Consider the following 24542-nt stretch of genomic DNA (forward strand, 5'->3'; position numbering starts at 1 on the left):
GAGTTTTTGCTCATTTTTAGATGAGTGTTAACACCGTTCTCAAGTTGCTGAGCACGAAACATACATTAGTTTTAAGTCGGACTTATCTTTGAGATTGAGCACAAATATTTTAGCAATCGTTATACCTGTCTCAAGTTCTTACAAAGCTCAAAGATGGCAGCTTTTTTACCAACTTCTTTCAAGATTGCATGTAGATAACTTAATGGTACATATTTGCAGGATGTTCCCACAGCGAATCCCGCTTTTTTGCAATATCCCTGCCATCGTTGGTAGATATTAAAGTGGAAGACAAAAATGAAGATTCGTTGACGGGTGATTCTTGTTATTTGGAGCAAACATGAGGTTGTGTTTCAAAGTTATATATTCTTTAAAATAATAATAAAATGTGTTGTTGTTGTTGTGGTTGCTTTTTCACTGTATTTTTTCTCCTCAAGGAAATTAATTGATTTCATAGTATGTGTACTTTATAATAAATGACATTTTCGTGTCAAATGCCGATAAAGTAGTGTCATAATCATACACGATTACATGTTTATGTAATGCCTGATGGGAAAAAAAATACGGAGTTACTTTGCATCGCACTACTAGTGTTTCAGAGTAAGTGTACTTGATAATTAATGGCATTTTCGTGTCATATGCCGAGAAAATGGTGTAATAATCATGAAATATTTCATTTTCATATTCATATTTCATTGTAATGCCTGATGGGGAAGAAAATACGGAGTCACTTTGCATCGCAACACTAGTGTTAATGACCTTTATTATAGGGTATAAGCATATTATTCAAATCATAGAAAGGTTATAATTTATAACCACAGTATAACCATATATAATTATGTTAAAGCATTTCACGCATTTCATGTGCGCACTTATTTTAATAATGAAGTATTTGTGTATTTAGTGTTTATCAATTGGAATTTATTATGTTTTGACACAATATTTTGCTTTATTTTGATGCAGCTGAAATTTCATTTTGTTTTAACTAAAGTTGTGCACTGAAATATGCAACGGTTTGTCTTAAAAAGGGATCACTTGATCATTTTATTAACCTTTTTAGTTCGCTAGAGTACGAGATCAAAGCCGGATGTATTTATTGTATATTTATTCGGAACATATTTTGTCATGCATTGTTCACTAACTTGAGTACACAACACAACAATACTAATTTTTAAAGATATACATGAAACTTTACACAATGTTGTGGTGTTAAGAACGTTCATTATTACAAGTATTTAAATGGGGTATTACGGAATGGATTTAAACTGTATTTTGGCTATCTTTTGATCTGTAGTATGGAAGCCATAGTTTTTGTTATGTAAACAAAATAGTAACAGTTTAAGCAATTTATCCTCGTTTATCTTGTTTGTATTTGTTTTATTTGTGTATTAGTGTTTATTGTTAAGGTACATTTTAGTCCATAGATAATATAAGAATAGCATATGTGCCATATTACGATAAGAAGTTTTTGTACTATTCACGTTTACTCTGTTAAGCACGACATATTTATATTTCATCTAATTATTAATGTTTGTTAATGGCGTGTGTTATTTTCCAAGTACAATGTTGTATTATTATGGTGAACATAAAATTTGAATGTCATACTATTCTAGTTGTCATGTGCAATTTCGTATTAAAAATATAGACTGCTATTAATAGTTGCGCATTTTCAAATTGGTAAAAACAAAACGAATGCAATTATAGTTGTTTTCGGGAAGGACAAAACATCCATCCACATGATTCATATACACAGAAAACACCAGTATGATGCGTTTGGTTGCTGTATTATAAAAGTATGCGAAATGGTACTGTCAAGCAGAAAGACTGTTGGTTTGTCCCAGTATACAATGATTTTTACCGACGCATATTTATTAAGAACATTTAAAGCTTAAATCGTCTATCCCTAAAGAGTAAGTTGATTCCTTTTTCTTAATTACTTATTACAATAAGAAATAAGGAACAATTCCTTTTTGGTCATAAAATATATTATATTATATAAGGTTTATAAGGAGAATACATGGTACAACTCTGAATTTTTGAATTACATACATGTACAATAATTGTGTCGGTTTTAAGTCGGTTGACGTTGAGTTATTATTCGAAGTCGGTTTAAACAAGAAATCACTTGCAACTGCGCAGAATAAACATGAACATGTATCGTAAAACATAAAGTAACTGTAGTCTAGTTACTTTGTTTTGTTTTACGTAAGAAGTGTATGTATTATGTTTATTCAAAACCTTATTTCAAGTTTGCTACGAATTAAGGAATACGGAACTGTTCATTAACTTATTTGAATAAGTAGCAAAGAACGAGGAACCAACTTATTCTCTATAGTCTTCACACAGAACTATTACCTTACATTTGTAGAAATTAACCATGTATAATGAACAATACACGGGCAAGTTCTTTTTAAAAAAAGTCCACGCTCATCGTTTGTTGAATATGTTTGAACAATCCCTTTGATATGTAAATCTAAAGAAGTGTGGGTCACCTATAGATCTTTAACAGTCGTGTTCACAGTTTTGAAGAAATGATTGTTTTCCGAACAAAAAGTTATAGATTCAAAACAGAAGGAATACTTATATTCAAACAAGCAAAACAACACTCCTTACGTTGAAAAAGTAAAACATATATGGGGTTGTTAACAGATAATTATTAATCAAAATCCGAAAAGAGAGCTTATTTATTTAAAAGAAATACGATTTAAAAAGTGTACGTAACAATACTATTTCAATAGACCATCATTACGTTGTTGGGAATGGTTACGATCTACGATCTATGGTTGTTGGGAATGGTTACGATCTACGTTGGGAATGGTTACGATCTACGTTGGGAATGGTTACGATCTACGTTGGGAATGGTTACGATGTACGCTCGCAATCCGTCAAATTTCCGTCGGAGACTTTAACCACTCTATGATTGATGAGCATAAAATCTGATCATCTTCCGCACTAATATATTTTTAAAGACAGTTGGTGAACACATAAATCGGTCAGGTTGATTGAAGCATACATTAATTGGTTAACCTAATTTAAGCTTTTGTAAGCCAGACGCTGAGAAAACCGGACTTAATGCATTTACGTAAAGCATTGCCCCCATATTAGTCTTAAAGGCCGCGCATGCTTAAAAATTAATACATTTTTTATTCAAAGAAACATTCAATTAACGAAAACCCAGCCTAGGTGGAGTGTGTTGTTCCAGATAAAATTGTTCGAACTGCACTGGCTAGTTTGGGACAATTCTAAACGCAAATACATTTATCCCGGTTTTCACTGAGACCGGCTCACATCAAATTAAGGAAATAATGAAATAGATAGCGCAAAACGCGGCACAGTTTACTACATTAAAAAATTATGTACGGCATGACCAAATGAGTACTACACTTTGCAATATATCTTCAATTAAGCACATGAGTTTATTACTTCAAGTTATCTTCATAAATAGCACAGTAAGCTGCCAAGAGTATAAAGCTTACATAAATCTGCCAGTTTACAACCTTAATAACATTTTTAGCATTGAATGCCCCGAACGAGTACATATCTAGTGTTAAGTAAATACAGGTTAAAGTCACGGGGAATCAAATGAGTAAATAATGCGACCAGCTTTACTCATGCATAAATTTTTTTTAAAACGTGGACATAATTTAGTAACTCAAACTTAGTCAAATCGTAACCAATATACTGAGATTCCATGATTCCGACAGGCGCTCATGTGTTTATAAGACCTTAAAAAATGTTATTTATATCCCCAGTACGTTGTTAATTGTTTTATACTGGTATCCTCAACTTTTAATATTAAATTACATTATAAGTAAAATAACTGTTCTCAAACCACAAAGTGCACATGTGGTATATTCGATATGTAACATCATTAAGTATTCGCAAATCATGCCTCTGGGATACAGGCTCACCACAACCTTCGAGGTCACACGGTTTATATTGATTCATTTAGCACCATTACTTTCAAAAACGCGTTTTAATTAGTTTCTTAAAACGTACGATTATATTTCTTTCCTTCATAAAAATGTAGACCTGTGTACATGGATGCAAAACAGTTCATCAAAACGGAAGCAGCTTTAAAAACTTGTGGGTGGTTTGTGAATGCATTTGGTAAAGCCAAAACTTTTCCACAACTATTTCGTCTAATAATTGCACTGGAATATTAGCTGTTTGAGGGTTTTAATATTTCACATAAAGAGGATGTGAACGTTGAAGTGTGTGTGCTTTATAACGAATTGAACGTTACTCCTCAGACTATTGCTGGAGATGAGTTTAAACTATAAAAAGGCCAAAAATATAATTATCTTATTGCTTTTCTTTCAGTAACGTCTAGGGCACATCACACCGAAGAAATCCTGGCCATATATGACCTAAGCTCTATCGACGGGTTTGTCGGTTTAGTCGTTGTTTCAAGCAATTGACGTTGTTTAAACTTTTACAAGTATTTTGTGATAATTTACAATCGATGTAACGTAGCTTATCGGTTATATCAACACAAATCAACCTCATCCATGTCATCAATGGTAGCTGTTAGTTTTAAAGGAATTGATTTCGTTGATGTATTTGCGCTTTTCCAGACCATAGTTCAATCATGTTTATGTTGTGTGCTGTTTTGCCATATACAGTAATACACTATCAACTCCTGTACATAAAATTTGTCTCTTACCTGAACTAAAGGATTCTTATGAAAAATTCCATCCTTCTGTTGTCTCTGTGATATATGATTGTGTTTATAAGCCAATGGACTACATGAATGTTGTGCCAAATGTTTTGCCAACATTTCAAAAAACTTCTCTGTTTACGGTTCAAATATTATTTTACCAACAATTTAATGTTTATTTGTTAAAAAAAGGATCGCTATTGTTGGTGGTGACGGCCTTTACCACGAAGCTGCCAATGGTTTGGTTCGACGAATGGCGGCTGATACAGGTAGCGACGTTAATGATCCCGACTTTTGGCCCCACGAGTTTCCGGTTCCAATCGCTATCATTCCCTGTGGTATGTTGAAGTGCATTTCTTAAATAATTTACTCAATATTTTTTACATATGTATGTAACACAAACTTAAAAGCACAGGGGAGGGGAATATACAAATACAAATCATACAAATAAATTAACGAATGGACGTTCTCTGCAATGATTAAATAACCGCGTTGTTAATATTATTCGAATAAATGCACACTGAATTATACAGGAACTGGCAATGGAATTGCAAGGGAACAAATGGGGAACTTTGACATCGCTACTGCAGTGTACGCAGCTGTTCTGGGTAAGCAAACAGTAAATATGATGCATTGATAAAATCACATACTTTTTTCGTTATGTTTCTTTTAGTTCTATACAGTTTTCATCTAAATAACCATGATAATCCTTATTCACTTGTTTACTAAATGATCTATTCATCAATTAATTCGTTCGTGTTTATTAACCAGATAATTCTAGCTAAACTGTTCATTTTCCAATATGTGCTCACATATATGAATCTTTTTTGCGTTTGATTTACATTACCACACGCTAATAACCTCTTGTTTCAAGCTAAATGTCCACTTTCGGAACGAAAACGACCATACCAAAATGCAGTTTGTGGCGTATAATCCTATTGTATTGTTGGTTTAAAAAAACACTGTACGTGTATATACACCGTAATGTAAAGATTTGTCTACAACCGTGTGATTTGTAGAGTTGAAAACATGACATGTTTGTGGCACAATAATCACCCTTCTTGTTACTTCTTCGATTCATTTATCAGGATTTCGCTCTAAGAAGAACATAAGCCGTGTATTCTCGAATGGGAAACTCATTTCCTATTCCATTCTTCTCGTCGGCTATGGTTTATGGGGTGACATAATCTATACGTCCGAAACAAGAAGGCACTGGGGTGTTATGAGATACCCAGGTAGGTCGCTACAAAAATAAAAGTAAAATTTAATGCAACTTTATTGGCACCGAAAGCAGTAAGTGGTTGTATCAGAATATCACACTTTCCCGTACATTTGTTTGTTATAATAAACTTAAAAACACAAATTTATGTTACCGATATGCTCCTTTTAATTACATGAAATTATCCGTTTGGAGCTTTTGTAAAATTGATGCAGCTAGAGGCGACACATACAAGTTACGTCAAAAAAGTCGCAAGCATGGTCTCAAGTTAAATGTAACACCATTGTGGTGAAGTTTTAACGAAATCAGATTATTTTGCTAAGTTATTTAAATGATATATAAAATAACGTTTACAATAATGTTCGTTGTCATTAAAGCGTTATATTGAATGTCAACGTGAACAATAAAGACTAACGTTTAATATTTATCTTTTGGAGTGACGCGAAATAATTATCAGTGCGAGCATTTCTTTCAAGCATCCGTGATGTCAATGATGTTAATGCTTTCCCGGACTCGAAGTCTCAACGTAGAGATAAAGGCCCCTTCTGAATTTACACAACGTAATTCAGCTAATTTAGCCAGGATTAAAGAACTCACCAATACACAAAACAAGTCTCCACAAGGCCAGGAAACTGATGTCGACAATATTGGGAGCGTGACAAATGTTGCTGACTCCGAGTCTACCAAAAATTACAAGTAAATATATTTTATGAATGTTTTTTTTATTTGAAAATGCTTAAATTACAAAACTGCATGTGATTTGTTCTTAAATTATTGGTAAGACTGATCATTATTTTTAGAAGAATAAATTTAGCCATCACTTGTTATTGCTTAATGGTCTTGGTTAATGCTTTTGATGGTGATGACATTTTATTTTTCTGTCTTTCGTTTGTAAACGTACAGGATATCAAGTTTAAAGTGTTTTTAGGGCAGGGTTCTGTACTATCGAAGGAAGATTTACTGGCGTCGTAATGCTCGCAGAGATGATGTCATTAAGCTGTAACCCGTCAAAACCTCACGAACAAGACCGCGTGACTAATGTCTCGCATGTGTTTTTATCCAAACCAGGCGGAAAATTACAGTATTTGAAGCTTCTTTACAAAATGTACAGTCGGGATTCCGAAATAGTGAGTATAAATCGAAAATTTCGAAGTTTTGAACCTTCCAGTTTTCTACGGTCAAAAATATTTTACTTGAAGCTGCAGAACTCCGTTTATTAAATTATTTCGTCTCTTTTCAAGGTCTTACATTTTGGTAGAACGTAACGCACTGCTCTGCATGATTCGGATAAACGCCGTGACCATTGCAATAGTTTATTAAAATTTTTACCGACTTAATGTTTTGAAAGACCGCTACATCATTGATGTACTCTTTGAACCGTTTAACTTCTTTTCAAAATCATACCAACTGTTTTACTCTATATGTGTGTTTTGAGTAAAGTGTCTTGTATAAAGGCATTAGTTTTTCACATGTTTAACGTATGAACTGCCTAATTAGGAAAGTAACATACCTGCCTGCTTAACTGTGTTGACTGCTGACGAGTTGAAGATACGACTTATGGACCCACATGATGAAATATCGGACCAAGGCAGAAAGGAGAGGATACTGAACATTGATGGGGACATTCACTTACTCGAACGGACGGAGTTTCATGTTAAGTAAGTAATGACAGGTGCATTCCATACGTATGATAATATTCGAATGAAATTCAGGTTAAATAAATTCCGTATGAATAAACAATATGTGGTAACGTGTGTGGGGTATGTGTTACTGTTCAGAATTATCATAGAGACATTACACTATTGAAAAAAGCGGTGCAGTTCATTGCATAAGTTATGAGTGACCAGACAAGAACATGTCCAATGAATGAAAACAGTAAATAAACGATGCATTTGATGCCAAAATTAAACTAGGAGGTATCAGGACCAGATTTATAGCTCGGCTGTTTTCGGAGAAAACCCGAGTTATTGTCACAGCAATCTCGTCTGTGTCCGCCGTCGTGTCGTCTGCAATGCTAAAACCTTAGCATTTTCTTCAGGTTTTGAAAATTGGCTCTAAAATCAAAATGCTTCAACCTACAACTTTGACACTTCATATGAAGCTGCACCTTGATGAGTTCTACATGTCACACCCATTTTTGGATCACTAGGTCAAATGTCAAGGTCACTGTGACCTCTAAAAAATGACAATCTTTCATTTATTCAAAACTGCACCCGCAGCCGAGCGTGGCACCCGTTATGCGGTGCTCTTGCTATGATATTTTGTAAATATTGGAATTATATGACAGATATCTCTTTAATGGCTTGTTATTTTTATTTATACTTTTAACAATGGCAAAGGTTTCAATCTAAATAATTTAACATGCCGTTGTTATTTAAGGTTATCATGCCACCCTTTGAAGAAGAGGGGGTTTGTTTTTTTTTTCTGGATGTCGGTTGGTCGGTCGGTCTATCGGTAGACCAGCTCGTTTCCGATCAATAACTTGTGAACGGATTGACCAATTGGCTTGATACACACAATAAGAGTGAAAATCGTTTCCGATCAATGAGTCACACTTATATGATAAGATTAACTCTTATGGCCAGATTTGTTGCAAAAAAACAATTGTGTCAAGGCCCTTTTTTTTGGGGGGGGGGGCCTCTGTATCGGTCCGCGGAGCTCTTGTTTTGGGATGTTTTCTATGGTATTCCTCTTGCTTTTGGTTTTAAGTAGCTTTATATATATCAATACATCTAAAATTCGCAATAGATTGAATGCTACGTATTTAACTACCATTGTTGACAAGCACAAGGGTTGCATAAGAACCAAAAGTATAAGTTGTAGAACCAAGTTGTTTCGCACAGCACACACAATGTATGTTGGAAAATACAAAAAAAAACATATTCAGAAATCGTGGTCTTATTTTTCTTATTAATCTTCACATGTGTATATCTATTTGTTTTAGGATTTTATTCGTCTTGTAATTGCAGACTGATCCCAGAGCTGATCCCGATGTTTTGCAACATTCCGGCTTTCACCGGAAGATCATGATACTGAAACTACTGTGTATTACTAAAACTACCGTTGTTGTATACATTAAATCAAGGGATGTCTATATGTTTCACCGTTCTACCATGATGGTTAATCTAACAAATGTTAAATTAAACTGTTTAGGTTCTCATTAAAAGCACCTTTCCTCTACAAATCATTTTAACACTACTAAATTAGTATACAAAACGTATATTTTAGCATAAATAACTATTTTTTGACAGTTACCTAATTGAATATAAAGGCATGTTTTTCTCACTTAATAAAGTGTAGGTTTTTATTTATACTTTGAAGGAAGATATAAAGAACAAATGCCGTATATAATTTGGAACTTTTGGACAATACATTTAAATACTGCGATGTAACCCAATTCCTCTGTTGTAATGCAAAATATGTGTTTTATTGTAAGTATACATTTAAGTTACATCAAGCAAATGTTTTCCATACATTTTACTCTTACATTTTAAGAGTAGAAAACTAATTTTGTATACATAAACTATTTTTGTAAATAATTAGTCCACTTTTTCACGGTTTCTTAAATCGCTTTTAGACAACAATGTAGTGAACAGCCATTTCGCAATTTTCTACTGATTACTATGTTTCACGTAAGTTTAATTTTGCTTAATTTTACCTAAATGATATTAACGTTTCCATTTTAAAAAACTGTATAGTCTTAAATAGTATTTATTTTCTGCTAAAATTGAGATATAAAATAATTGTTCTTCTGCTTTAATGTAGTGTATTGCAGTTTATATATGGCTGATTACAAACGACGTTATGACGGAGTTAAAACGTTGTAACGACCGAGTAGCAATGACGTGATGACGGAATTTAAACGACGCTATTGCGGAGTACAGGCGACGCTATGTCGAAGTAGAAACGAAACTTTGACGGAGTAGTAGCGACACTATGACAGAGTACAAACGACGAAGCTATGACGAAGTAGCAACGACGGTATGAAGAAGTAGTAACGACGCTTAGACGAAGTAGTAACGAAGCTATGTCTTAGTAGTAACCACGCTATGACGAACTAGTAACGCCGCTATTACGGAGAAGTGACGACGCTTTGTTGAAGAAGTAAAGATGCCTAGACGCAATACAAACGATGCTATTACGAGGTAGCAACGACGCTATGACAGAGTAGTAACGAAGCTATGCTGAACAAATTACAACGCTTAGGCGGAGTACAAACGACGCTATGACAAAATAGTCACGACGTTGTGACAAAGTAGTGAGGACAATGACGGATTAGTAACTACACTATGACGTTGTAGTATCGACGCTCAAACGGTTTAGCAACGACGTTATTACAGAGTATTAACGACACAATAACAAAGTAGTAATGACGCTATGGCAGAGTAGTTACGACGATATCTCGAAGTACAAACGACGCATTTGCGGAGTACAGCGACACTGTTGCGTAGTACAAACGACGCTATTGCGGGGTACAGCGACGCTATGGCGTAGTACAAACTACGCTATGACGAAGTACAAACGACACTATGACTAACTACAAACGACTATTGCGGAGTACAGCGACGCTATGGCGTAGTACAAACGACGATATTGCATAGTACAGCGACGCTATGGCGTAGTACAAACGAGGCTATGACGAAGTACAAACGACACTATGACTAAATACAAACGACTAATGCAGAGTTTAGCGACGCTATAGCGTAGTACAAACGACGCTATTGCGGAGTACAGCGACGGTATGGCGTAGTGCAAACGACACAATTACGAAGTATAAACGAAGCTATGGCGAAGTACAAACGAAGCTATGGCGAAGTAGGATTGGGGTAGTTACGACAATATGACGAAATACAAACGACGCTATGGCGGTTAGCAACGATGCTATGGCGGAGTACATACATCGCTATGACGAATTAAGTACATATGACGAAAATGGTTAACTTGGTTAACTTGCAAATCTGCGAAAAGGTTTCTTCACAAAAGCTTGCGAACGATTTTAATTAATGTATTGTTCCGGGACCGATCTTGAAGTGACTTAATCGCTGCTTTGGAAATTTTTGAAATGTGTCCTTTAATGCCTTATTTTATTATTTAATCAATAAACTGTGTAGCCGATGTATTTTCTATTTAAAGGCTGAAAGAAAACTAGTTTTTAATACTTCATCCAGCTTATACACATGCTTTCACAAAATTTAACGAACAAAACAGAAATATTCAGAATCATTCAATCACTTCGCTATTTCAACTCTGTATAATTTTATCAATTTCAAACGCCTATTAATCATAATTCTACCACGGCACGTGACTTGTTTTCTATATACAAAGAAGGAAAACTACTGTTAGTTATTACCCCGATATACCAACGGTTGTTTAAAATGACGTCATTTTGATTGTCCGCGCACTATTTATGAATGAAGACGACGTCATTTGATTTTATTTGTTGTGGTGACGTCACGTTTTCGCGGAAAAGTGGAGGACATTCGGTTAATATAATTCTTATTTATAAACTTTAAATCGCGGATTACTTATAAATGAAATCGTGTTAGAATCGAAATAATCGACGGGTAACCGTTGGTTATTGCGGTAATAACCAACGGTATGTCGTTCCGATGCTTGTTATCAAACCACTCGGGCTACGCCCTCGTGGTTTAATTCCTACGCATCGGAACTCCATACCGTTGGTTATAACCGCAATAACCAACGGTTGCCCGTCGATCATTTCTTAATTCTACCACGGCACGTGACTTGTTTTCTATATACAAAGAAGAAAAACTACTGTTGGTTATTACCCCGATATACCAACGGTTGTTTAAAATGACGTCACTTTAATTGTCCGCGCACATTTTATGAATGAAGACGACGTCATTTGATTGTAATTGTTGTGGTGACGTCACGTTTTCGCGGAAAAGTGGAGGACGTTCGGTTAATATAATTCTCATTTATAACCTTTAAATCGCGGAAAACTTCTTAATGAAAACGTGTTAGAATCGAAATAATCCACGGTTAACCATTGATTATTGCGGTAATAACCAACGGTATGTCGCTCCGACGCTTGTTATCAAAACACTCGGGCTACGCCCTCGTGGTTTAATTCCTACGCATCGGAACTCCATACCGTTGGTTATTACCGCAATGACCAACGGTTACCCGTGGATTATTTCTTAATTCTACCACGGCACGTGTCTTGTTTTCAATATACAAAGAAGGAAAACTACCGTGGGTTATTACCCCGATATACCAACAGAAATAAGTATGACGTCATTTTGATTGACCGCGAATGTTTATGAATGAAGACGACGTCATTTGATTGGCATTATTGTGGTGGCGTCACTTTTCGCGGAAAAGTGGAGGACGTTCGGTCAATATAATTCTCATTTATAACCTTTTAATCGCGGATAAGTTATTAACGAAATCGTGTTAGAATCGAAATAATCGACGTGTAAGCGTTGGTTATTGCGGTAATAACCAACGGTATGTCGTTCCGATGCTTATTATCAAACCACTCGGGCTACGCCCTCGTGGTTTAATTCCTACGCATCGGAACTCTATACCGTTGGTTATTACTGCAATAACCAACGGTTACCCGTCGATTATTTCTTAAACAAAACTGATTTATTATTGTGATTCTGAGCCGTTAGTGTAATTTCACTCCCTTGTGTGCAGTTTTTCTTTTTGTTTAATCAGTTGCAGAAAGTTTGAAAAAAGTCATTTTGATATCATTTAAGTCCCTTTAAATATTTGTGTACATCAGTATACGCAATCTGTATTGCTACGGGGGATGATTTAAATCAAATGAATAAAGAAGTGCACTGGAAAAAATAACGCCTCTCCTAACACCAATGTTCAGTTGACTCTGATATTTATTCGTGGGTGAAAGTGTTCGCTATTGATCGCTTGTTTTAATACATGAAGACTCGTCGTTAACATTTGTTTCAAACACCGTTGTAGGATTTGACAAAGAGGTATGATTTCAATTTATTTATTATACAAACATCCAATAGTTGCATCTTCGCACAGGATAGATTTGTTGTTACTTAACAATTTTTACTTTTCAACGACTGTTCATAAACTCATAAATGTACGTTATACGAGAAGAAGAGGTGGAAAACGCCGCCCCCCCCCCAAACACTTAACATTTCATTGCTCACTCTTATATTTTCATGAGAATTATGTTATAAAATGGAGACGGGAGCAATTTTATTTACCGGTATTGTAAGTCACACGCTAACATTTGTTTGTCCATTGTACGTCACTTTTGTTTAATTATCTTAATTTTGTAATAATAGTTGTATATATTCTGGGAGAATATTTTCTAACATTTAAGTATTCTGTTAATATTCAATGGGTATTTATATATAATTATAATTTATCTATAGCAGCAACCCATAATATTTATCACGTTACATTATGGTAAAAGATGTATTTATAATTTCCAAAATTACCTTATTTATACATTATAATTTGCTACGAATTTCTATTATTTTATTACAACATTATATTCTTTATAATTAAGCATCTATTAATACTTTCTGAAATTCAATTATTATATTTATGTTTAATGATGTTAAATAAAAGTCATTATTCTATATCCAATAAATTCATCCAATCGGCATTCTTCATATGTACCACGTGAGCGTCCAATATATTCCGGTATTGGACCCAAAAAGTCTGTATTTTTTCCATATTGGACAGTTGAGTACAAGTGCACTAAGCAATTGTTTTATAACGATAAAAGCCGTTATCGAGAAAAAGTATCCAAATGTAATATAATCGACTCACACGGGCGCTTGTCTTGAAAATAGCATAGATGCAATAAAAGCATTTTTAAATCAAAATTAAAATGAAACAAAGAGCTGAAGAAAGGGATACAGAATAAAAAGCTTATTAGACTTTAAACTGTACAATACGTACTCGCACACAGTTTGAAGTCATATTGGACGATCCGTTAGGCGAGTCCAATATGACGTCAAACTGTGTGCTCGTCCAAATATATCTCCGTATTGTACAGTGAAACGTCTAATAACCTATAATTACGTTAAAATCGGAAAGACTGTATTATACATCTTATATTAGCTCAATTAACTCGAGTCTTAATCGAATAGTCCAGGCTATACTACTCACTCAAATGTCGGCGGCCGCTTCATCTCTGGTTATGGTCTGGTGAAAGATTTCTTGCATGGTGAAATTCAGGTTTACGTTTGCATTTAACAAGAACATTCTCAGTAAAACTACAGATATTCAATTGTAACTTCACACAGCTCTTCGGAATAGTCATACGACGTCACCGAATGTATTATTTAAGTCTAAGTAATAGGTGTAATTATAAAGAAATTTAATAACTTGAATACAATATTTTTATATTGTGTCAATGTGATGTTGAGTACAACATGGCAGTGGTGGGGGTTTTATGCTTAGACTTTCAGAGATGGATTTGCTCTTGTCCGTCAGTCCGACCCCAGCAAACATGCCTATATCAATCCGATGTCGGCTAGAGGATGGCGTTGTCTTGTGGTGGTTTTTGATGATTGGCAGATATCGTCCCGACTGTAATGAGATATGTTTGTTTAAAATGAACTAATGTAGGGCGGGGGTGCATTCTTGTTTAATCATGTCATGTTGTTTCATATCTAAGTTATTTTAGAGATGTAAATTTTGAACATGCATTCATTACCTGAAATGAAATAATTTGTCTTTGCAACATCAGCATTGCATGTTTTATTGCAGAACATGCATCACAGATGTTAGCTTTATTTTGCTAATCTTCATATAATATGCATAGTTCGAATAAAGAACTCGGAACCCTGGCTACGGCTGTCGCGCGGTTCAAATTTCGATTCTTACTCGAAGGTGATTGATTACTTCATTGACAAAACACATTTACCAGTGTTTATTAACCAAGTTTTTTCCGTCTCCAGTGTGGTGTTACAAAACAAACTTATCTTTACATTTAAAACTATGTGTAAAATCTATTAAGAATATAATTATTTGTTAATTTTTCGTTTTTATAGACAATTAACAATTGTGTGCCGTTCTGATTGGTATCGTTTGAGAACATACAGCACACATTACTTTTTTGCAATATAAGAAAGAGCATTCGCAGCTAAATTTACTGTTATGTATTTAAAACGTTTATGTTTGAAAAACGTCTATTTTATTTAACTTCAATTACTTTTTAATACCCATTTATCAGTTGGGCGCTTTGTCCAGCGATAATGCCAAATATAATCGAAGTTGAGCATAAAGTATACCATATAGTTTATAGTATACTAGAATACCAAATGTCACATAAGTAAGGCATACATGTGTTATATATCAGATAACAAACGTTCCTTATTTCCCCAGGATTTAGTATAAACGGAAATGGCTTCATATGTTTTTGTATGCATATTTTCGAATTGAAACAACAGTTATGTAATTAGTATGTAAATAAATGACTTATATGACAGAATGTTCAGCTATTATATTTGTGAGAACCCTTCCTTCCACTTAAAGCCCTTTGTGCGGATATTAGCCTTCTTTGCCTTTTAGTCATACCCATTTAAAATATTTCATTTAATGCAAATTTTAGAACATTTGTATGAAATTTAACAACATACATATGGAAATATTGCATAAAAATATGAACGCTTAGAAAACGCATATATTTTTAAAATTATACAACACAAATATCAGAAGTTTACAACATGTACACGAAAATATTTCATACATACATATATGAACTTAAAGAACATCATTATCATCATCAATCCCTTGACCGGTTAAGATTTTAGTTGAAATCTATTTATATACGTATATACTGGATTTACTTCAGTCGGCAAGATTATGAATAAAGGTCGCTGAATTTAATTATTTTGTATTTTGCATTTTGTACAAAGTTTTGCGTAACTTATCTCACCGTAAGAAAGACAATTTTAAACGTCATGCGAGTTGATACGTAAATACATGACCTGATTTTTCAGAATTCCGATCGCTATGAAATCTGGGAAAGTAAACAGCACTATTTTCTGGTCACGTTTTTGCGGATGAACATCTGTTAGCTGGAGAAATATTTATAGTATATCATAACAAGAAGGAGTTCAAGATTTCAACTTCATACATCATGCTGATATATTAAGATGGTAAAGTCCAATCAAACGATACGCAGTATCATTATCAAACGGATTGTATACCGCACGAACAATACGGGTCAAAAATGTACGCAAGCGATTTTACAGGGAAAAATTGCACTTAACAAAATACTGATGTTACTCTTATTCCTTAGACATTCTGTTACTTTGTATTACTTGGAAAATTGCATTTTTACTTGTTTCGTCTGTGGTTTCTGTATTCATTTTCAAATGTTTCATGTTGGGATCTTTTCTTGTTGCGTCACCATTGAATTTGAATAAGACTCATCATTATACGTGGATCTTATATAAAACTACAACTCGTTGATAACGAAAGCAAACCATGCTCACAACCCCTTTCTTACACCAAACTTAGTGCGACACATCTAGATACGTGGGTTTGGCATTTCAAAAGCTTTTGATTATTAAAATCTGAAATCTAAAAAAGAAGTAGCATAAGGTCCAGACCATGTAAAACAAACCTTTCAATCTGCACATGATTTTGAGCAAGTCATCCAAATATTTATAGAACAGTCAATGTACCATCAACCGATAAAAAAGGATTTTGATTATCAAAGTGTCGGTAAAATGTACTCGTTTTTTTTGCTCTCTTGAAAAGTTTTGCAAAATGGGGTTTTGTTGTTCTGGCTTCAAGAAATAGATTGCCTGATTGAAATGACTTAAGGACACAGTATTGCTTTTCTGAACCGCTAATTTTTATATTTCAGACCAAAACCTGACATGATACACAAGATGCAACGGTTGCTGATTTTGCTTGCGTTGGTGCTCGTCTGTTGTCATGGTTACGCACTGGGCCCGCCCATCGAGGCCTGCGTGGAGATGTTTCCTTTAGATCACGTAGCTGATGCCCGAAATGACTCGTCCCCGTTCACCATGACCATCAACGCTACGTGATATTCTCCGGGTGACGTCATTAAAGGTACTTGTTGCGATATTTTATTTTATGCTTTAATGTGCGTTGTATGCACATATCGGTGATTATACACTTAATAAGCTGAAATATGTCATTGGGTTTCGATAATTTTTACTGCTATGATGCGAAATGACGTCGTTATTTTGTCGTTATGATGTTTTATGCCACCGATGATGTTAAAGCAGCATTAAACATACATTTTAGCTTTTTTCCAATCGTAAATATGTGTATATTCAAGCTTGGATTCAAATTTGGCGGACGTTTAAGAATACTCTAAGAACGGGCTTCAAAATGTTCATAGTTTGGTTGCTATGAAAACTACGATATGTTAAAATAGAGACCTTCAGTATGGGGGGGTGTAACGGGAGCTTATCGGGTTTAAGTGAGATAAGTTTGAACTTACTTCCAAGATGGCGTGATATTCGTGTTTTACGTGAAGGATTAGCGGATGTGCACTAACTAAAATTACGAGTATTATTTTTAGGTATTTCGTGTCAAGCTTTTTAAAGCGGGTATATACGATTTTGTCAAATATTTATGAATTTATATAAACTGTGTAAAAAACTTATTATATATATATTTCAATATAAATTAAAATAAAAGTTAAGAAGAACATGTGTCGAAATATGCGAAATAAGCCAGATATTTAATTCTGAAATTGAAAACGGCTGTACAGCCGAATTCGCCAGCATGTATACCATACATGTACGATGTGCATATAAACTTACGAGGGGTGTTCCAGAAGTTCGTGGATTTTCGCTATAACTTTCATTTGGTAACATAAATGGACAAACAAATAGCATGTTAAGAATATTTCGTCCTTTCCAAATATACTCTCCAAATATCATGGAAATACATAAAACAATAAATATATATCAGAGATTTAAACATGTGCACAATGCGCACACCGACGCACGTGTAACGTTTCTCTTCAACGTCAATGACGTTATGAAGTTAACAACTGTCAAATCTTTTCCACATAATCACCTCCAACGCGAATGCACTTTATGTGTCGGGAAATCCACTTTTCAAAAGTGTTACTATACAAGTCATCGTCAAAAGACGACACGATTCGCTTTGCTGCAACTGTAAGTTCCTGTTTACTTGCAAAGCGAATACCGCGCAACTGTGATTTAACTTCTGGGAAGACGCGGAAGTCCATAGGGGCCAAATCCGGGCTGTAAGGAGGACTTAGGCGCTGTTACGTGAAATTTGCCGTAAATTCTGTTTATCAACGACATTTAAACCAAATTTAAATTCGCGTAACGTTCATACTTATAATAAAATACACGCGTGCGCCGCATGTCGTTACTGAGGTCTCTATGGCAACGCGTTTCAAACGCGTTTTATGGAATTCATGCATTTTTAGCTTATATATAAAGTCCGTGATAATTGGTTTGTACAATATGTAAATTTCATTGACTTTTACCAGCAAACTAATACGTCATAGCGAAAATCCACGAACTTCTGGAACACCCCTCGTAGTTTAACGGTTTATAATACAAAGACGAATGCTTCGGTTATTGTAGGAAAATATGTACGTCACTATCGGCTCGGGGCGCTAATTTGTCTTTGCTGCATTTTATGAAATTCGGCTTTAATGTATAATATTTCTTGCCTATTTTGTGTTATTGTAACATATTTTATCAATATATTACAATTAAACACATATAAAAAATCGTATATACCCGCTTTAACATAGGAAAGAGCTGTTTGTCATTCGTAAGTCATGTCCACAAACGTGCTTAAAAGGAATTCAGTTCCAAACAGGGGGGTTAAAAAATATTTTTGGCAATAAATAAGTTATAAGAGATGAAACGTGCGTCAGTACTGTGTATTATAAGATAAGATGATATTTATACATCAAATGTCTCGAACGTAAGTAGACAACCGATTTGTGGACGGTTTTCCATAATAACTTTTTAACCCGATGTCTACGATCTTGAAGCAAAAAAAAGCGATGGACCGCACACACTATAGAGCCAAAAGGGCGTAATCATATCATAGAAATATAAATATAAAGTGGCTTACCGGGTGAAACTATCCGCTACTCCTTCACGAACAATCCGAAAACGACGCCATCTTGGAAGTAAGTTCCAACTAACCTCACTTTAACCCGGTAGGCCCCCGTAAACGCATGCCCCCTGACAGTGCAAATCTAGTATATATTTGTTAATATGTGTCCTATTGTGCGTGCCAGCTTATTCAATAACTGCGACAATTGATTAAAAACTTTTTGGCGGAGCCTTATATAATTTAGAAGTGTGCAGTCAATTAATATCATCCCGTTAAATAACGGACACGTTTTGACTGTCGTGTGTTACAACTACTTTGATCCTCATTCCAGTGATCCTTAACACGTCTGAGATCTACGGGCACTACTTCCTGGAAGGCTTGTTCGTGCAGATGAGACCCGTCACGTGCGCGAACACTTCCGTCGGAACGTTCTCTATTGCGACGAGGGACAACTTCCTCAAAACAATGGACTGCTTCGCTAAACCCGCGGTACGTTTAATCAATACAAAAAAGTTCAAATATCAAAATAAGTCTTATTGAAATTATTAGTATTGACATGAGACTGCTTGTTAGAGTTGAGCGTTGATCTCAATTTGCTGAGTGATTAAACAAAGTAAGTAAAAACGTCTATGTTTTAATTGTTTTACTGCACATCAAATTGCATGAAAACATTAGAAATATATCATGGCCTCGTTCGACTTGTCTTTTCAACATGTTATCTGGTAAAAGAACGTGACATGTCAATGTTCGTTATAATGGTATACACCTTTTGAAATATTTCATGGGAAATGTAGAAGAGGCCAATCTACCTGATGACATAGTTACGATTAAATTAAGTTTTCAATAAAAAAATGCATTTAAAGTAACGTTAATGTATAATGTACTTTTGTGAAAACATCGAATAATTGATTGCAGAGCGCCATAGCGCATTACTCGAACGAGCATATCCACGAACGCACTTTCTATTGGACAGCGCCATCTACAGCCAGCGGCCATCTTTATCTCAGGTAGAGTTCATACTTCGAACAAAACCGTATAATAAATATTATGAAACCTCTAAACCCTTGTTTGATTTTTAGAATCATAATCGTCGCAACCGTCACTGCCGACTTTCTCCTTCGACATTACCACCACCGCCGCCGCCGCCAACGCTGCCGCCGCCAACGCTGCTGCCGCCACCACCACCACCACCATCATCATTTTAATCATAATCATCTCAGCTTCATGTTAATAATCAAACTCCAATGTGCATTAAATCGAAGTGCATATTTGTGTAAACTGTATAAATCTTTACCGACCAATAAACTGCGTAAAATAGTAACGAAACTGAGAGTTCTGTGGAATCATTAAATTGCCCGTTCCGTAAAAATGGAGTATTACTTTAAGCGATAGCTTTGAAAATAACTTGTAAGTCTGTTGCAGAGCTCCCCTCGCCAGAAACCTGGAGAACTTCTGGACGAACGTGTTCAGCGATTTTATCCTTGACGCAACCATTCCGAATGCATCTCCTACCACACTGAAGACCTGCGCCGTGATGTCAAAACAAACTTCCGGTGTTCCCATAGCAACCAGCAGCAGCGTCGTGATTTTTACAGCTCTCGTTGTTATGGCCTTTGTCACAAAGTTGAAGAATTGATAACTTGTATTTGTCGATATATATGCTTCATTAAGTTTCTTACTCGAAATATTGTAGATCACTTGTATGCGACTGGTTATTACCAGCGTGTACGTGGAAATCACACAGTCATATATAGACTTTATAATTATGATGTTCGCGTGCACAAGACGTTAAAATTCAACATGAAAGAATGAACATATGTCGTGTGTTTCTGCTGCTTTTGTGGATCTTCGGAATTATGGCTTACTTTCATGTTTTAAACTAGTACAGACCAGTAGAAACTTAATTGTATAGATAACAGCGTATGACATAATGCAGTCATTTTCGAAAATCATCCCAACGTTCCTACCATATAATAGAAATCTTAAAATAAACGTCAGCCTTTGCTACACAATCTAAATCTTTATACAACAAAAATACGTTCATGACCACCGTAACAAGTTTGTAATGCAGAAATCATTTTAGGAAACAATAACTAGACATTATGCTTAATCAAAGTACTGACAGTACTTGTGTGACGATGCTTTTGAGAGGATGGATATAAAAGCATCAAGTTAAGTTTATCTACATTACCACAATCACCACAATTGTGTATGTTGGTACGAAAAGAAAATTTGGTACAAAAATTTTGCGAAAAAAAATGGGTATGAAAACAAATTTGGGTACGAAAAAATATTTGGGAACAAAAAAATTGGGACCGAAAAAAATTTGGGTACGAACAAAAAATTGGGGATGAAAAAAAAATTGGGTACGAAAAAAAAATTGGGTACGAAAAATTTTAGGTACGGAAAAAAATTGGGGGAACGGGAAAGTAGTACCTGTGGGGAACTTGACCCACACTCGCACATTTTCGGCCCTTTCCGTCAAACATCAGATAAGTTCCTCGAAGGCAATAGTATGAATACACATTTCGGAAGCGGTAATGCGGTCCTACCTACGCGCGTCAAAATGTAAGCGAAATATGTATACAAGTCTGTCAGGAATGATTGAATTAACGAAGAAAATCGTGTATTGATGTAAGTTTTTTGAAGAAATGTGCAGAAAATATATTAAACAAGAGCTGTGTTTGTGAAACACAATGCCTCCTGCTGCGCAGCTTTGAATCCATATATTTTACCTTTGACCTTGAAGGATGACCTTAACCTTTCACCACTCAAAATGTGCAGCTCCATGACATACACATGCATGTCGAATATGGAGTTGCTATCTTCAATATTGCAAAATTTGACCTTTGACCTTAACCTTGAAGGATGACCTTGACCTTTCACCAATCAATATGTGAAGCTCTATGAGATACGCATGCACGCCAATATTGAAAAAGTTATGGCCAATGTTAAAGTTTTTGGACAGACAGACAGACGCTTTATATTTGACATTTGACCTTGAAGGATGACCTTCACCTTCACCTTTCACAACTGAAAATGTGCAGCTCCATGAGATGCACATGTATGCCAAATATCAAGTTGCTATGTTCAATATTAAAAAAGTTATGGCCATTAAAATTTTCGGACGGACGGACAGACTGACACACTGACTGACTGACTGACAGTTCAACTGATATAGGCCACCCTACCGGGGGCATAAAAAGCAATGGCGATATTTTTCTCAGCCACATAATTGTTAATTGTTTGATATCACAAAATGAAAGTGAAAGTAGAACTGTCAAAAATGACAACCTGTCAACGTGTTGTTTTTGCTGGCACGAGAGGGCGATTACACTCAATGTGTTCACATTTGGACCATAGGCTTTGTCAATGACCTTTATAGTATGGGTAGCTTTGATATTATTTATTGCTATCATGTAACTGCATGATTGTGTATATGTTTACAATACACAAAGCATAAATCATGATATAAATATACTGATTGAGCTTATAATAATCTGAGAACTATAGCCAGGTCAATTAAGGACTTAAAATACAATTTTGTGTCCTGATTTCATGAAGAAATGACCATGCATGTCCTAGATTTCAAATTCAAGGCCCTGGTGTGACACATTGGTAGCATTACCGTTAAACTGTTACCAGGCTTATGAAATTAGTTTTTATTGAACTATCTAAGGAAATCTAAATCAAGCACTGATTTTTCTTGTTTTAATACAGTCATAGATCAGTTGTGGCCTCTGGGTAATGACCAATTTTTGCCTACTTGTCACACCCGTAAATTTTTCCACACGTCTATAATAACAAGTCTGGATTTAGGTGATCTTCAATGGTACATTTAAACTTTAGCTTTGTTACAAGAGTGCTGGTAAAGTCCAGGTACATATTTAAATCTAGGCCATGTCAAAATCAAAGTGTCAAAGACAAATGAAAGATGCGTTCATTAATTATTGTCCAGTTGTTTACTAATGCTGTAAGTTTTTATATAATATGACTGATGAACATCATGTGAGAGAAAATTCACATTATCATTGTATATCAGGTTTAGCAGCCTTTTAGATAACAAAGTATGCTAGTTTTCAATGTCGCTTCTGGGGATCAAACCCGTAGGGCTTTTAGGAAGATTCTGAAATTTTCGATCCCTCAAGAGCAACCAAACCAAAAATTAAGTCAAATATTGCCGACTCGGTTTTTTGAGTCGGTTCATGAGAGATAATGGAGCTGGATTGGTCATTGTCGGCTCTGGTACTACTAAGATGTACCCCGGGTACTCTTAAGTATACTTACATGTACCCTGGGTACTCTAAGTATACTTACATGTACCCCAGGTACGGTAAATAAACGTAATTGTACTCGGTCCATATTAGACTGTACCCGAGTTGTATTCGCGCCCAAAATCCGATGTCGTAAAACGCGCCAACCGATTATCTTAAGCACATTTCTCTTCAAAAAACACTGCATCAACATGCTTTTTGAGTATGTGTTCCGATAATATAGAGGCCATTCTACAGAAAATTGACATAAATGTGCAGGGCTTAACACTAAGGCACGTCCGAAGGACATTTACTGCCTGTACCTTGGTCCGGGCTAGCCAATGTCCCAGGAACATGCCCGACCGGTCGTGTGTATTTTGGGCGGGATTATATGTTCTATATCAATAAACTGCGTTTTAAATAAGCTTTTCAAAGATGCAAAAATCTTAATACAGTACGATCAGATGACAATTAAATCCCAGAGTGAGTTCGGAGACAACAAACGGATTGTATCTCGAAATAGATTCGGAACCCCCTGATTGCAATAAAAAAGAGGCCGACAATTCAGAAAATCCCCGGCGGTTTTCCTGGTAAAACACGTCAGTACCTATTTTTAAACGGAATGCCGCTAGACACGGTTTTTGATTGGTTTCCTCGAAGTGACGTGTTTTCTCAATGAAAATACGTTTGAAACTAAAAGCCGGGATCGCCCAGGATCGTCCGGAATGATGCAGGTATAAAACTCGACATAAACACAAATTAACTATAAAATTAATAGTTATTTATCAATTTTAAATAATTTTAATTTGTTGTCATTATGGAAAAGTTATTCCATCCCTAAGACGATTAATAAATCCATTTAGAGGAAGATAGAGACTTTATTTAGATTAGAAGTGTTTTGACAATATTTTTTACGCAATTCAATTAGCAAAACTAATATTAATGGTCGATCCCGGCTTTTAGTAGAGAGTTAACCCTGTACAATTGTTACAACTACCGTAACACGTTATTTTGCTAAGATTCACTTACCATTTCTTGTAAGACGGTAACCCGGCAATCTATGTAGAAAAGGTTTTAACGTTCATGTCGTTGTTTAAGTTTGGCTTTACGGGTGGGGATGGGGGTTCCTCGGATACGAAAAGAAAAGGGAAGGAGGAAAGTAAGAGAAAGTATGAGGAAATAAAAAAGCAAGAAAAATTCTCCAGAAATGGCGTGAAGAATACAAATAGATGTCTTAAATAGATGAATATTGAATTCAATAGCATTAGTAAGGCAAGCTAATAAGAATGATTTAATCATAATTGCGCATCTCCAAGCACAAGAAAATACAAGTTGAATGATAAATATAAAGGTTTTT

The 24542-nt window shown here is 35.3% G+C and overlaps 2 protein-coding genes across 7 annotated transcripts in view; both read left to right on the forward strand.

Moving 5' to 3' along the window:
- The window catches only part of LOC127861579 (ceramide kinase-like), a 35112-nt gene extending 23981 nt beyond the window's left edge, over positions 1 to 11131 (forward strand). For 3 of the 6 annotated variants that reach the window (XM_052400184.1, XM_052400186.1, XM_052400187.1), the window contains 8 exons: positions 4321 to 4384; positions 4850 to 4995; positions 5191 to 5265; positions 5746 to 5892; positions 6353 to 6572; positions 6796 to 7003; positions 7374 to 7534; positions 8846 to 11131. In XM_052400184.1, the coding sequence (XP_052256144.1) occupies positions 4321 to 4384; positions 4850 to 4995; positions 5191 to 5265; positions 5746 to 5892; positions 6353 to 6572; positions 6796 to 7003; positions 7374 to 7534; positions 8846 to 8906 (1082 nt within the window). In that variant the 3' untranslated portion in view covers positions 8907 to 11131. Of the gene's footprint in view, positions 1 to 219; positions 1650 to 4320; positions 4385 to 4849; positions 4996 to 5190; positions 5266 to 5745; positions 5893 to 6352; positions 6573 to 6795; positions 7004 to 7373; positions 7535 to 8845 lie in introns of those variants that run through there. The other 3 variants (XM_052400188.1, XR_008040274.1, XM_052400189.1) reach the window with 3 other exon arrangements.
- Positions 11132 to 19262: 8131 nt separating this feature from the next.
- LOC127861580 (uncharacterized) lies at positions 19263 to 20619 on the forward strand. Its single transcript, XM_052400191.1, has 3 exons — positions 19263 to 19421; positions 19848 to 19939; positions 20355 to 20619. The coding sequence occupies exons 1-3, from the start codon at positions 19323 to 19325 to the stop codon at positions 20566 to 20568; spliced, it is 405 nt and encodes a 134-aa protein (XP_052256151.1). The 5' UTR covers positions 19263 to 19322; the 3' UTR covers positions 20569 to 20619.
- The last annotated feature ends 3923 nt before the right edge of the window (positions 20620 to 24542 follow it).

This window comes from Dreissena polymorpha, chromosome 16, assembly GCF_020536995.1.
Source record: "Dreissena polymorpha isolate Duluth1 chromosome 16, UMN_Dpol_1.0, whole genome shotgun sequence".
NCBI classification, from domain to species: Eukaryota; Metazoa; Mollusca; class Bivalvia; order Myida; family Dreissenidae; genus Dreissena; species Dreissena polymorpha.

Excerpts from the sequence above, each read along its gene's own strand:
- LOC127861580 (XM_052400191.1), top strand. The coding sequence starts at position 19,323 with ATGAGACCCGTCACGTGCGCGAACACTTCCGTCGGAACGTTCTCTATT. Across the intron at positions 19,422-19,847 it reads ACTGCTTCGCTAAACCCGCG|AGCGCCATAGCGCATTACTC; the intron begins GTACGTTTAATC and ends AATTGATTGCAG. Across the intron at positions 19,940-20,354 it reads AGCGGCCATCTTTATCTCAG|AGCTCCCCTCGCCAGAAACC; the intron begins GTAGAGTTCATA and ends AGTCTGTTGCAG.